At 44.1% G+C, this 14,890-nt stretch overlaps 1 protein-coding gene across 1 annotated transcript in view; it reads left to right on the top strand.

Annotated features, from left to right (window-relative positions):
* Chsy1 (chondroitin sulfate synthase 1) overlaps window positions 1–14,293 on the top strand; it is a 61,124-nt gene extending 46,831 nt beyond the window's left edge. Inside the window, 1 exon segment of the mRNA XM_032893449.1 lies at window positions 11,224–14,293. Within this exon segment, the coding sequence (XP_032749340.1) occupies window positions 11,224–12,810 (1,587 nt within the window). The 3' untranslated portion in view covers window positions 12,811–14,293.
* Window positions 14,294–14,890: the final 597 nt, after the last annotated feature.

The following is a 14,890-nucleotide window of genomic DNA, read 5'->3' as shown; positions in this document are numbered from 1 at the left end:
GCCCCATGCCTGCCTGGATGCTGCCATGCTCCTACCTTGATGATAATGGACTGAACCTCTGAACCTGTAAACCAGCCCCAATTAAATTATAAAACTTACATTGGTCATGGTGTCTGTTCACAGTGGTAAAACCCTAAATAAGACACTTTCCATATATTTATTTAAGTTTGGCCTGTTTTTCTTTTTCCAAGGCCTTTATTCTATCTACCCCATATTACATGAACGTAGCACTATTTGATACCTGACCATCAAATGGGACATGAGGAAATGAGTGTGGGGAGGCTCAGAAAGATACATTTCCTTCTGTGTTAGGTTCTACTGCTGTGAAGAGATACCATGACCAAGGCAACTCCTTTAAAGGCAAACATTTAATTGGAGCTGGATCACATTTTCAGAGACTCAACCTATTAATGTCATGGTGGGAGAAATGACATCAGCAGGCAGACTTGGTACTAGAGAAGCAAAGAGGGGTTTTTTTTGTTTTTTTGTTTTGTTTTGTTTTATACCTTTATAAGGAAGCCAGGAGGAGGCTCTCTTTCACACTGGGCAGAGCTTAAGGCTAGGGTACCTCCAAGCCCCACCTCCACAGTGCCACACTTCCTCTAACAAGGTCACACGTCCTAGTAGTGCCACTTCCCATGGGCCGAGTATATTCCAGCCACTACACCTTCTTCAGTTGTAAGTCATTCTCACAGGGATCGTGAGTAGCCCGATTTTAGAACAGTTTATGCTTCCTTCGTATCTGCACCTACTTTTTATTTTACTTACTCATCTCTATCTATCTTATCTGTTTGTTTGAAACAAGGTCTCTAGAGCCCAAGCTGGCCTAGAACTCAGTGTGTAACCCAAGCTAGCTTAAGCACATGGCATTGGCACGCCTAACATGCTGACTGTCGTGATTACAGATGTGAGCCACCACTCTCAGCTCTACTTTTTATAGCTATACATAATTGATGCTGACTGATGACATCAAGATGCCATGAAAATGGACCCAGTTCTTTGCTGTCACCCCGCCTCGCCCACCATTTTCCATGAGAGAAATGGCTCTGGTCTTTGGCTGATGCATGGTTTACTTCTTTGCCAGTAATCTTGATGCTTTCTCTCTTCCGTGACTTATCACTGCTCTTATAACTCGTAGTTTTAGTGAATCATTTTATTTGGTCAGTACTACCCACGAGTTACTGTTTGTTTAGGGAAATTAAGGTGGTCAGAAATAGACTGTCATCACTAAACACTGTGATAGGTTATGTAGTGTAATTGGTTCTCCTGTTTTAATATCATTAAGTCCTTTCATTAAACATTTTAAAGATTTATTTATTTATTTATTTATTTTTTATTATTATTATTATTATTTTTTTGGTTCTTTTTTTCGGAGCTGGGGACTGAACCCAGGGCCTTGCGCTTCCTAGGCAAGCGCTCTACCGCTGAGCTAAATCCCCAACCCCAAGATTTATTTATTTACTTTATGTGTATTAGTACTTGCCTTTGTGTGCATGTCATCCCACACGTGGATGTCAGAAGACAGTTGCAGGAGTCAGTTCCCTCTTACATCATGTGTTCTGGAGCTCAGACTCACAACAACCACCTTTACCCACTGAGCCATCTCACCAGCTCTGAAATGATCTTAAGGGGTTTTAAAATAGTATTGTAGGTGATGCAACGTTTTACATGTGCATGCTAAGAATCATATGATGTAACTTCCTACACGTGCATGCTAAGAATCATATGTGATTCCAGGGCTGGAGATGTGGTTCTGCATTTAAATTTAGTACTGTCTTTCTGCCATTGATGCCCGGCATACATGTGGGGTACAAACATATGCAGGTATTCACATACACACACACACACACACACACACACACACACACACACACACACACCACAAACCTTGTTTGTAAACCCACCTCTCACTTATAGAGACCCATTTTGTTTTTGTGAAGACAATTTAGAAGACACTTTTTAAGATACAGCTTATGAAATCTGTTCAGAACCAAGCCTTGGGACAGAAATCTAGGAGGCTCTGCCCTTTGAGCCCCTTCCAGAAGTGCATTGCAATAAAATGGTGGCTTTTAAGATGCTCCTGTTTATCCTTCCCCCTCAGGCCCTCAGTGTTCCTCTTCCCACCACACTCACACATGCATACAAAGTGGAGACTAGAGATCTCATTGGATGTAGAGATAGAGGCGGGGTTAGAAAGTGGGATGTACAGGGTCTTGGAGATAGCCAGGAAGTCAGTGCCTCCATTGCAGTGAGGTGCCGGAGCACTGGCTGGGGCGTCAGGCTCACTGGGCTTGTTTGTTACAGCTTCACCTCAGTACACAGTACCAAGTGTAAGCGGGATATAAGGCCAACAGAGGGTAGCTGGATAGTTGTTTTGGCCATGTAATTAATCTGGAAGGAAAAACTCAAACTGGATAATGAAGTAGAGTTAAAAAATATAGAAGTTTCTGAACTGTTTCTCAGGTGGAGAACCCATTAAAATGTGTGTGTACAAATGAGCAAGACAAAGAGGATCAACATACGTAATGGATCGAGGGAGATGGGCTTACTGTAAGTGAGCCTGGTAGTTTCTTCCTCTTGGTTAGAAGTACTAGGCACAGTCCGTGGGTTGTTAGGAAAACATAAGTTGCCCATTTGTTTTCTTTCTCATTTGAGGCTTCCAAATAATACTTTTAGTAATGACTTCCCCATGGAAGTCTCCGTTGAGCACACAGAAGGCAGGTGGCTCCCTGTTTTTTAGTTATTCCCATTTAGACAAAATGCAGGACAGTCCCTGGTTTGGGCCTAGGTGGGCATGTGACTGCAGATGCGCATGAGGAGGGGCAGGCGGCAGGAGCTGTACTTGTCATGATTGTCTGTTCTTCCAGGGACCCTCTGTGGCTGGGACTCTGGCCCACACACAGAGCAGAGGGATTCTAGTGTGGGCTCCACAGCCCGGAGAATGTTTTCTTAGGAAAGTTACACATCACCGAGCAGGGACAGCGGGCTCCGTCTATGCCAGCAATGTTCATCGTCCACATACATAGGTTGCTTTTCAACCCTTCCTAAACTCTAACCCAAACTTAGAGATCCTTGAAGTTCATAAACTTTTGTTCAAAAAATTTAAGTAGCATTCCTCGCTGAAATCTTATTGCTGAGGCTGATAAACTCTGTGTGTGTCTGGTCTGCAGCCTCACGGTGACTAACAAGGACACTGCCAGGGTGCTTTTGTGTAGTCGCTTGTTCCTGGGTATGGTGTCCGCTCTGTCTGGAGCGAGCCCTGACTGGTTTTTGTTCCTGGAAGTACTGTTCTGCAGAGATGGGGGTATGAGTGTCCTTTCTTTCACTTCCTTCCCTCTCACTGCGTGGGACCTCTGCTCCAAGTCCGGCCTGCTGGAGCCTTCTCTGCTGACTCACAGGTGGGAACTGCACCCATCTCTGCTCCCTTTCATTTCTTTGTAGTCACCACCTGAGATGTCACTAGTTACTGTATGAGCTCTCAGAAAGTAGGCCATCACCTCCTACCCTCTAGGTGGACCCAGATCTGGAGATCTGGCTGTGACTTCAAGGGTCAGCAGTGACCAAGCCAGGCAGTAACTGTGAGTGTGTTCAAGGCTGGACCCAGTGTAGTTACATCACCCCCTTTGTGTCACACACGGGCAGTAGGTACACACCTCACAGGGCGTCATTAGCACATGGTGGCAAATGCTAGATATGGCTCCCAAGAATTGTTACCTGTTAGGGTACCATTATAGAATGATATCAGTTGTTTAACTTCAGTCAGGGTAAGGAAATGGTAGTGGCCTTTAAAACACAAAACACAACAAACCTCTGAATGGTTACAGAGCCAACTGTCATTTCCAAATGTTGTCTTGCTGGAAGCCAAAGGAAGGCTGTGTTGAATGATTGTGCAAGAGTCGTCTTCTGTTCAGCACACGCACCCATTCTCAAGATAGCAGGCATGTCCCACCACACTCGGCCATCTCTCTGTTTTGATTTGTGTCTCCTAGTGGCACAGGGGTCTTTTCACATTTTCATTTGCCATCGTATGTTTTATTGACCACTTTTGAGTTGGTTTTCTTGTCCAGCAATAGGATCCCTGAGGGTTTTGACTTGGACAGTAACTCACCCAGTAAGTCTTATTCATATATTTCTCTGTGTAGCCCTGGCTGGCCTGGAATTCTCTGTGTAGACCAGGCTGGCCCACAGAAATCACTAGGCTCTGCTACTGTCTTTTTATGATAGAAGTTTCTGACTTTAATTAAACCTAGTTTATTGATTCTTTGTCTTTTAAGAGTCATGACTTTGAAATTCTATCCAGGCAGTCATTGTTGAGATATCTAGATTTTCTTCTATGTGTTTCCATTTTAGGTCTGTGATCATTTTGGGTCACTTTTTGTGAGGAGTGTCTACTTCTATTGTTTTGGGCATGTGAAAGTCAGTTCCAGAAGCATCTGTTGAATTTCCCTTTTCTTTTGTGTGTTGCCCTTTTGCCTTGGTTGGTTGCCTGCATTTTTTGTTTCTTAACACACACACACACACACACACACACACACACACATTCATATATTTGAAATTAAAATATAATTATGCCATCTTTCCTTTCCTTTCCTCCATCCAACCCTTCCCACAATCCTCTCTTATATAACTAAATATATAAATACAAACTATTTAGTCTGTATAATGTTACTTGTACACATGTGATTTCAGGGTTGACCATTTGGTATTGGATAACCAATTTGGAGGCTTTTATCTGGGGAAGACTATTTCTCCCTCTCTATACTCTTTAGTTGCTTGTAGTTCTCATGTAGGGCTGAAGCCTCATGTGATTTCCCCTGGCCTAGCATCGTGTCTGTTGGCACTGTTCTTATGTAGGTCTTACTTACACAACCACAATGATGAGACTTCATGGGTGGAACTTCTGACATGTCTATGAAATGCAGTAAGCTTCCTGTTCCTCCAACTCTTAGACTATTTCTGCATCTCCTTTTGATATGACTGAGGGTCATACTGTGGGTACAAGACAGTATGCCAATTAAAGAGACAAGCAGGGAGACTTAGTGTGGCCATGCTGGTGAGAAGGAACAGATGAAGGAGTTCAGGGACCCAAAGTCTGTCTTTGGGTACTGACATTTCCCTAGGTTTAAGTAGAAGAAGAAAGGATTGCTCGAGGGGACAGGATGCTTCTTACAAGATCATTTGTTCTGCTCCGGTGTGTGGGGTCTGCCCCGAGGTTCTGTTGTCGAAGAAATCCAGAGCAAGTAGTGCAAATGGTGAGGAGATGGCCTGTCTCTTTGCCTTGAGCCACAGTAAAGCAGTGTGACAGATACAAGACAAGGCAGGGATGTCCTTATATACTTTTAATTCCAGAGTGCAGAGTGAGGAGAGTGCCCTGGCAAAATTAGCTTCTAAGTGTGTGTTTGTAAACAGAGTGAGATATGCATCTCCAGTTCGTGCTGTGCTTCTAGACGGCAGGACCGGGATAGGCCGGGGGTGTGTGCTGTTCCCTACACTTTGCTCTCAGGGGCCTCAGTCAGTAACTCTTCAGACGCCAACGCCATGCGTATATTTTATCTTTTTTTTTTTATTGGTTGGCTTTGAATTGGGATATAATACTTGATACAAGTCTATAAACTAGAATAGCACAAAATATTTATGTAGAATGAAATTTACAATGAAAACAAAAATCCTGTAGAGCTGTGGCCTTGTAGACTATAGTATCTGACCTATAGATTTTGTCTTTTTGTCTTTTTCATCCCTCTCTCCACACTACACTTCCTGATTTAATAGTCTTCCACAAAAGAGCTAGAGTCGACCTTCTGTTAGACTGGATTCTTCTGTGCGTTCATGTGTCTGCTTCCCCCCCCCACCTCCCTGCTCCACTTCTCCCTGAAACTTGTGTTCCACTTGGATTTTGCTTTGCTTTGTTTTGGCAAACCCTTCTGCTAGAACTGGAGTTATTTAATCATACAAAGATGCTTGCCATGTTGCTACCTGACCCATGTTGACTAGAGTTATTACACGGTGCTTTGAGGAAGCTGTGAGGATTGGATCCTGGCACTGGGTACCTTATGTGAGGGCCCTTCCTAGGTACCCTTTTCAGCAAGCCAGGCGCCACCTTACCCTTTACTATGCTGGGCCCTTGAGATTCTCACTCTGCACAGTGTCTGCCAGAAGAGGGTAAACACTTGGTGCACATCTGCATAGGGCTTTGCATTAGAAGGTAGTTCTATATATAATTCATTCCACACAGCATGGCCATGATTGCTTCCTTAGTTAATAACAATGATGGGGTAGGGAAGAAAATGACAAACACACGTTGCCTCTGACATGGAATCTGACGTGAAAGCAGAAGGGGTGTAGTATGCTCTAGGGGAAGGAAGAGAGCAAGCAATGTAGAACACTGTACGTATATAGAAGCCGGGCAAGCCGAGTATTATCTACACTAACCAAATAAAAGTTAATAAAGAGATGATGCTTGAGAGCTCGGTGACTAACAGAGATGGGGCTCTGTGCGGCTGTCTGTCTGCAGGGCTATCTTAACATTACCATGTTATTTCTTAAACCAAGGGACGCTACTCACAGAACCTTTTGTTTTATAGTCTAGTGCTGTGCGTGCTGCATTACACAGAGGACTTGAGTCCTACCAGCAGCTTTTGTTTGACTTTACCGAGCTCAGTTCTCACTGACTTTGAAATGGGCCAGGCTTCTCTACTAAATATTCAGATTTCAGGATTGGAGGCTCAGAAACATAGTTCAAAATTTCTACCATTATAAGCCCAGTTTAATTCTCATGAGAGTTTTAGTTTTATGAATGAAGTCTTTAAAATGCAAAGTACATACTCCTTGAATTTAATTGAATGAAAATTAGCAATACAACACAAAACTAATGGAGAACTAAGAGGGATATGTAGGACAACCATATGTCCCAAGAGCCTGGGACAACTCCGTGTGTGCTGGGCGGCTGACAGTTATTAACATGTGCGTGCTCTCACAAGTTCAGTGGTTATCTGGAGTTGCTGCCTTGTAAGAATATTGATGTAAATATCTAAATTGTGGGAGTGGCTATTTAAATTATCATTGTTAAATTAATATTGTTTCAAAACCACTGTTTTAGAACAAAAGGATAAGAGGGTCTGCAGAGCGGACCTCTGATCCCGACGAGAGAGAGTCCATCTGCAGCTGATGTGCTGTATTAGTGAGGCGCAGTGATGTGAGCAGCTCACAGGAGAGCAGGGCCTACTGAGCATGTTGGCATTGGCTGCGCAGGACACAGGACACTCGCTGATGAAAACTCTAGAAGGCTTTCGTTAGGGACGATTAGACGTGGGGAGTTGATGGCTGCTGCCAGCTGTACTGGGAGTTCCTGGGAATAGCATGACCTTGGAATTACTCCTCTTTCGTTTACAGCCGAATGGCACAGGATCCTGAGATGAGCAGGGAGATGCCTCTGCTGGAGCCAAGGTGGTAGAGGTACTTTGTTCAACAAAGAATAAAGGCTGTTTCAATGCTGGAACTTAACCCATACATTTTTAAATGTTTTAAATACAAAGGGTTCTGTGAATTTTAAAATAAGGAATAATCTTGTAATTATTAAATGACAGCTTCTTTTCATTAGCTAATGTGTTCTTTATTAAGTACCTTTTAACTTACCATTATGATTTTGGTTTTTGGAGACAGGGTTTCTCTGTGCACCGCTGGGTGTCCTGGACCTTGCTCTGTAGACAGTGCTGACCTCTAACTCACAGAGAGCTAGACAGCCTCTGCCTCCAAAGTGGGGGGCTAAAGGCATGCTCTTCCACCACCTGGCTTTATAGTGTTCCTCTTAACATTCAAATTATAAATTATTGTTGTACTGTGTGATAATAAAATGCTCTTAAACTCTAAATTTGATGTGCACATATTTACAAATATGTTTTTAGACAGTTTCTGACTATGTGGCCTAGCTGGTCCGGGCCTCCTGAATGCTGGGATTACAGGTGTGCATCGCCATGCCAGGCTAAAAAGACCTCCTATTTGAATAGGGTCTCATGTAGTCCAGGTTGGCCTTAGACTTGCTGTGTACACCAAGGAGGAACTTGAACGTTGATCCCCTGCCTTCACCTTTTGAGCGTCAGTATTGTAGGTATTCAAACCACGTCCAGGTTTGTGCTGTACTAGGATTAAACCCAAGGCTCTGTGAATCTTAGTCAAGCATTCTACATCTTAGCCTCTCAAAATGTTTTTGTAACAAATGACATTTACATGTTTGTTACTCCTGAGGTATAAAATGAACTGAATGAATCTCATATTCTTAATTTTTATTTTCTAGAAAAAAAATTTTATAGGCTAGAAATTATTAAAGATATGTTGTCCCCATTAGCTCTCCCAGTGTCAGCAGCAGCAGTGGCTGGGGAGAGCGTCAGCTTACTTCAGGGGAATGACAGCTTATTGTAGTAGCAGAAAAGTAATTTATCCATATAATTATGCTTCTTCAGGACAAGATTTCTTAGCCTGCTGAGTTTGTGAAATTGGCTGGAGTTCAGAAGTTAAGTCTTGCTTGCATTTTCCTGGTGAAAGGATTATTTGGAGATGAACATTGGGCTAGCCATAACTTGACAGGAAGGAACGTGAGCAGAAAGTACCAGTGTTGCTCATTGACCAGTCATTTCTCACGGAAATGTCTTTAAGACCACAGTGGTTCCATTTCATCGCTCACACCCACAATGTACTTTGTTAAACTCAGGGGTGTGAGTTCTGTTGTTCTGTGAGAAAAGGTTGCACTGTGTAGCCCTGGCTGGAACTAGCCCACCTCTGTCTCCCAAGTGCTAGGATTAAAGTCCTGGGCGCCGCACTGGCTCCCAGTCAGGTGTTCTTAAAGATGAAAGAGAGTCCAAGCCACGGCAGAGACTCTAAACCTAGTGAGCTTGCAAAGAAACAAAAAATGATTTGATTTGAGGAGAACTTTGTAATTGATTCTAAAGCCAAGTGCAGATGACTGATATATGCACAGGCAGCCTTGGCGTCAGCGGATGTGTTCAGAGAGTCACCGATCCATCTTGCCTTTGGCAAGGTGGGAACCACAATGAGGCCATCAGGATATGCCCGCCCTCCCCCCACTCTGTGTGTGCATGATGCATGCATGTTGTGTATACCCCCGCCCCCGTGTGTGTGAAGGTACATATGTTCTCACACAGTATCCTTCTCAATCTCTCTCCCATCTGTTGCACTGAAGTAGGGGCTCACCGGTTGGCTACTGTTTGGACTAGCCTTGCTAGCCAGCTTGCTCTGGAATCCTTAGCTCTGTCTCCTGCACACTGACTGCTGGCAATCTATACTCCAACCCTTGTATTTATGCAGTATCTCCAGGCCCTCTCTATTCCTTGTTCACTCTAAATATTTTTTTTTGGTAAGTCTGACAATCATTTGATGGCTCCTCCCCAATCTCACCTCTCTGAGAATTAGAAGGAACATGTGTGTGTTGCCTACCTCTCAACCCAAGCTGTTCTGGATGAGACTTTGTTACAGGCTTGAGGTGGCTGTTAGGTAGGCCGAGTGGCTGAGTGTGTCAGCCGAGCCCATTCAGGCAGGTCTTGGCATAACCGTTAGCAGGATTGGAGGCCCATGCCCTCGTGTGGTGCATCTGCTCCCTGCTTATTTCACCTCTTCAGCCTTTCAGAAATGAAGGAACTTCCTGAAACTTAAGATTATTCTAGGACTGTGTTGTGCTTTCCTCAGTGTATCAAGTTTATGTCGTCTTTGTGTAAAAATTTCATTTGTTTGCAATTGCAGTAAATATACAGAAGAGACCCCTTGGACAGCACAGGGGCCACCAGCCACTCTGAGCATAGACGTTGTTGTTGTTTTGTTGTTGCTGCTGCTGCTGCTGTTCACTTTCTCCACTACCCCACTTACTTTATCTTGTAATGAACGTTCTGTTTTAAGGAGAGATATAACACAGTGTTCCCTTCAGTCAAATTTTTGAAGTTTAGTTATCAGGCCCTACAGCAACTTTACTCAACTTTAAAATTCTCAGCCTATTTTAATGCTTCCACAGCCTGTTAGTGAATCCTTTCTCCCATATTGCTATCATTACTAGGTACTAGATAAATCCTAGACTCTAGAAACTGAGAAAGTATGGCAAAGAGCCCTCTAAGATGCTTTATAAATGTGCTATCCTTGCAAGTCTGTAAGAAGTAATTGGCCATACGGAGCAAACCAGACACCCATGGGAACGTACTGCAGAGCGTGTGTCCGTTGGCGTCCACCTTCCCACATGTAGGATATTGTCCAGATGGAATAAGTCAAATTATACTAGGAATTGTAAGTACCACAATAAAGACAGTCTGCAAGGGCATGTGTTTTTCTTTGAAAGTGCTAATGCTCTTAGATTTGAAAATATATCATGGTTAGAGGAGTCCAACCTTATCTGTATGCACTGTTTGCCATAGTTAACGTATCACATTAGCCTTTTCTCAGTATTTAACATTGAAATCATTCAACAACTTCTTAGTGTCTTGCTGTGCTTACAGGTTTAGTACTCCATCTTTAATCTGTCAGATATATATCAAGCATCTTAGAACATGTCGGGCCCTAGGTTGGGCTCTGGAGATGAAGTCAGTAAACGTCAGAGCCTTCTAGTACCCAAGACTTCCTTGTGTAGTCATGCTGGATTGTGCCCCTTGTTTCTCAGATCAAGTGTTACTGTCTTCTCTCATGTTAGGCGTATTCTTCAAAATAGTCTAGGAAAAGAAAGTTGCAAGGTAAATAAGAGCCTGCATTATCTGAAGATCTTTTCCTTATCCTTTCTTGATGGATAGTTTAGCTGGGAAGGTAAATGTTCATCAAGGATGATTTTTCACTTTCCCTGCTTTTGAAAACATTGTTCTAGTAGTAATATCTACATCCACTATCATTCTAGTTTCTGATTATTTGAACATGTGTGTCCTTTCCACTTTGGATTAAAATGTTCTTAAACTCTGTTCAAAACAACCCCACCTTTTATAAAGCTTTGCTCTACACACCCAGAGCTGCAGTCCTCATAATTTTGGGCAGGGTTCTTAGCCCATTGGCTAATGTCTTGTTGAAATGTTACCTTAAGCCATTCCTATCCATTCGCTTCTGATCTCTGCGGTTGCCTTCTGTGTGCTGTCCCTGTCTAGAGAAGCTTCTCATTTTCAGATGTTGTGTTTAGTTAGCAGTCGTAAGGATGGAGTGACACACACTTACACAATTCTAAACCAGAGTCTTTTCTTTCCTTAACAGATGCAGCAGCTTTTTTACGAGAATTATGAACAGAACAAGAAAGGGTACATTAGAGATCTCCATAGCAGTAAAATCCACCGAGCGATCACTTTACACCCCAACAAAAACCCGCCCTACCAGTACAGGCTACACAGTTACATGCTCAGCCGCAAGATCGCTGAGCTGCGCCATCGCACAATCCAGCTGCACCGGGAGATTGTCCTGATGAGCAAGTACAGCAGCACGGAAATCCAGAAGGAAGACCTCCAGCTGGGCATCCCTCCCTCCTTCATGCGCTTTCAGGCCCGCCAGCGAGAGGAGATCCTGGAGTGGGAGTTTCTGACTGGGAAATACTTATATTCAGCCACGGAAGGCCAGCCTCCCCGGAGAGGGATGGACTCAGCGCAGAGGGAGGCCTTGGATGACATTGTCCTGCAGGTGATGGAGATGATCAATGCCAATGCCAAGACCCGGGGCCGCATCATCGACTTCAAGGAGATCCAGTATGGCTACAGACGCGTGAATCCCATGTACGGGGCAGAGTACATCCTGGATCTGCTGCTCCTGTATAAGAAGCACAAAGGGAAGAAGATGACGGTCCCTGTGAGGAGGCACGCGTACCTGCAGCAGACCTTCAGCAAGATCCAGTTTGTGGAGCACGAGGGCCTGGATGCACAAGAGCTGGCTGACAGAATCAACCAGGACTCTGGGTCCCTGTCGTTCCTCTCCAATTCCTTGAAGAAGCTTGTTCCCTTCCAGCTTCCTGGATCCAAGATGGAGCATAAAGAGCCCAAAGAAAAGAAGATAAACATTCTGATCCCTTTGTCTGGACGCTTCGACATGTTTGTGAGGTTCATGGGAAACTTTGAGAAGACGTGTCTCATTCCAAATCTGAACGTGAAGCTGGTCATTCTGCTTTTCAATTCTGACTCTAACCCCGACAAGGCCAAGCAGGTCGAGCTGATGCGAGATTACCGAGTCAAGTACCCTAAGGCTGACATGCAAGTCTTGCCTGTGTCTGGAGGGTTTTCGAGAGCACTGGCCCTAGAAGTAGGCTCTTCCCAGTTTAGTAATGAGTCTCTGCTCTTCTTCTGTGATGTGGACCTGGTGTTTACAGCGGAGTTCCTACAGAGGTGCCGAGCCAACACTGTGCTGGGCCAGCAGATCTACTTCCCAATCATCTTTAGCCAGTACGATCCAAAGATTGTCTATAGTGGGAAGGTTCCCAGTGACAACCATTTTGCCTTTACTCAAAGAACCGGCTTCTGGAGGAACTATGGGTTTGGCATTACTTGTATCCATAAGGGAGACCTTGTCAGAGTGGGAGGCTTCGATGTGTCCATCCAGGGCTGGGGGCTGGAGGATGTGGACCTCTTTAACAAGGTCGTCCAGGCGGGATTGAAGACATTCCGGAGCCAGGAGGTCGGGGTTGTTCACGTCCACCACCCTGTCTTCTGTGACCCGAATCTGGATCCCAAACAGTATAAAATGTGCTTGGGGTCGAAGGCGTCAACATTCGGGTCCACGCAGCAGTTGGCTGAAATGTGGCTGGAGAAGAATGACCCCAGTTACAGCAGAGGTGGCAACGGCTCGGCCAGGACAGTCTGACTCCGGCCCGCTGCGAAGGACAGTTTTAATTGCCTAATTTATTTTTAAAAAATTTTTGTATAATCAGTTTTTGAAGTCCATACAAGGATATATTTTCCAAGTGGTTTTCTTACACAGGACTCCTTTAAGATTGAGCTTTTTGAACAAAAATGTGATCAATGTTTGCCTTTGAACACACCTTGCTGAACACTATGTAGCACCGGCTTAGTCCTGACTTGAAGCCCACCCGATGAACAAAACTTTTCTATAAGAATTTTTTGGTCTTTGATTTTTACATTTCTTTTCCAGACAACTCCCCTTTTCCTCTCTAGTCCTAAGGCAGAAAAACGTGAACATTCCTAAGAAGTATTATCGTGATAAGAACACTGTAACCCTGGTGGATGTCCTGTTGAGACTGTTGACCTGTCTCTGGTAAATGTCCTGTTGTGACTGTTAACCTGTTGCCTTTGCACAAATTCTACCTTTTTCCTGTTTGGTTTTTTTTTTTTTTTTTTTAAGTTTTTTTTTTTTTTAAAGCCATCCTGAGTTCCAGTCACAAAGTAAAGAGATGTGATAGTGGTTGTACTGTCATTCTCTCCAGGAGAGCCTTCCAAATCTGATTACTTCCCCACTGTGCTCCACCCACCACTGTCACAGGTTTTTCCCACCCAGCCCGTGGTGGTGGGGGGATGGAGGAAGGCACGCATGTGCTGACCCCTCTCTAATCCTGTGACCCAAACGGACCTGGCACTGAAGTCCAAGAAGGACTCGGCATTTTCTCTGCCCTGCCTTTCTCTGTAGAGGGTACAGTATTATTAGGGTGACAACAAACGGCTGTTAGCAGTAGAATGAATGCAAGCTAAACAGACAAACCCCTGACGGACGTGTGAGGGAAGTTGGCGCTTTGTTCTCTGTCCTGTGTTGTGGATGGAGATGACTGCTCCATTTTTTAATTACTGGTTTTTCTATCTTGTTATCTGCAATACCTTTAATTTATTTAATACCATTGTTTAGATCTCTGCCATTTTGAGTACTTGTCAGTCACTAGTATTTATGTGTACCATGAGTGTGGTTAGAACGTTTTATTTGCAGTAAACTGATCTCCAAAGATTTCCTTTTGAAAACACTTTTCCCTCATCCTTAATTTTTACATTCCCGTCTTACTAAAGATTAAGTGTTCTTTGATAATTTTGGTGCTCATGTGTTTTGGGGACAAAGGTGAAATGAGTCTGTTGTTATACCAGAGTGTTTGTTTTCAACTCACAGATCCAATGTGCCTTAATAATTTGTTTTCATTTAGAGTTCAGACAGTTGATAGAGTTGCCATTTTTAATATACATCATTGGAGATCTGCTTATCTGTAAATAGCCTGTTGCACATCCGAACAAATAAACCAGTGGACAGTATTTTTCTATTGTACTTTGCAGACCCGTTTTGTCTCATTATTTTGGTGTTAGTTGAAGACTTGAATTACATTTGGAGAGTAAAACACTGAAGCACAGACTTCCGGCCTTTGTGGTTCCTGAGTCAGGGCTTCTGTGGGTTGCAGGTTGGGGGTGGCATGGAGCGGACTCCTCAAGGAGGAGCTGATGACTCAAGGAGGAGCTGCAGACTCCTGTGTGAAGACCAGAGGGCTTCAGACCAGGCCCCGGCCCCTCTCTGGCTCCTGGCTACAAATACACCTTCATCAGCCCAGGGGTCACCTGTTAAGCCCTATCCCATGTAAAACCATCACACTAATGGCTGGGGTTTTAGGACCAATCTAGCCAGAGAAAAACTTGCTATCATTTGCTATAGAATTCAGAAGTCAAAAGGCGACCTCTGGTGCTATTAGCAGAGTTCCTGTAGATGACAGTTACACCCCGAGGGAGACATCTGCAGTGTGATGACACTTACGTCCAGAGTAATGACATGGAGCTCACAGAACTGCTGTCACCTGCCTAGTTGCCATTCAGCCCGTGCAGGCTGTTGGGTTTGCTGCATATCGTCTGTGCACTGGGGTCCTGACCCCACGCTGTATGCCTTGGGGTGGGGGATGTACAAAGCAGAGTGACACCTGGTTAAACTCGCTCCTTCCTCCTCTGCCCTCACTCCATCGCCT

The sequence above is a fragment of the Rattus rattus genome, chromosome 2 (assembly GCF_011064425.1).
Source record: "Rattus rattus isolate New Zealand chromosome 2, Rrattus_CSIRO_v1, whole genome shotgun sequence".
NCBI classification, from domain to species: Eukaryota; Metazoa; Chordata; class Mammalia; order Rodentia; family Muridae; genus Rattus; species Rattus rattus.
The sequence above is the reverse complement of the archived record's forward strand: the minus strand, read 5'-3'. Positions and strand labels throughout refer to the sequence as shown.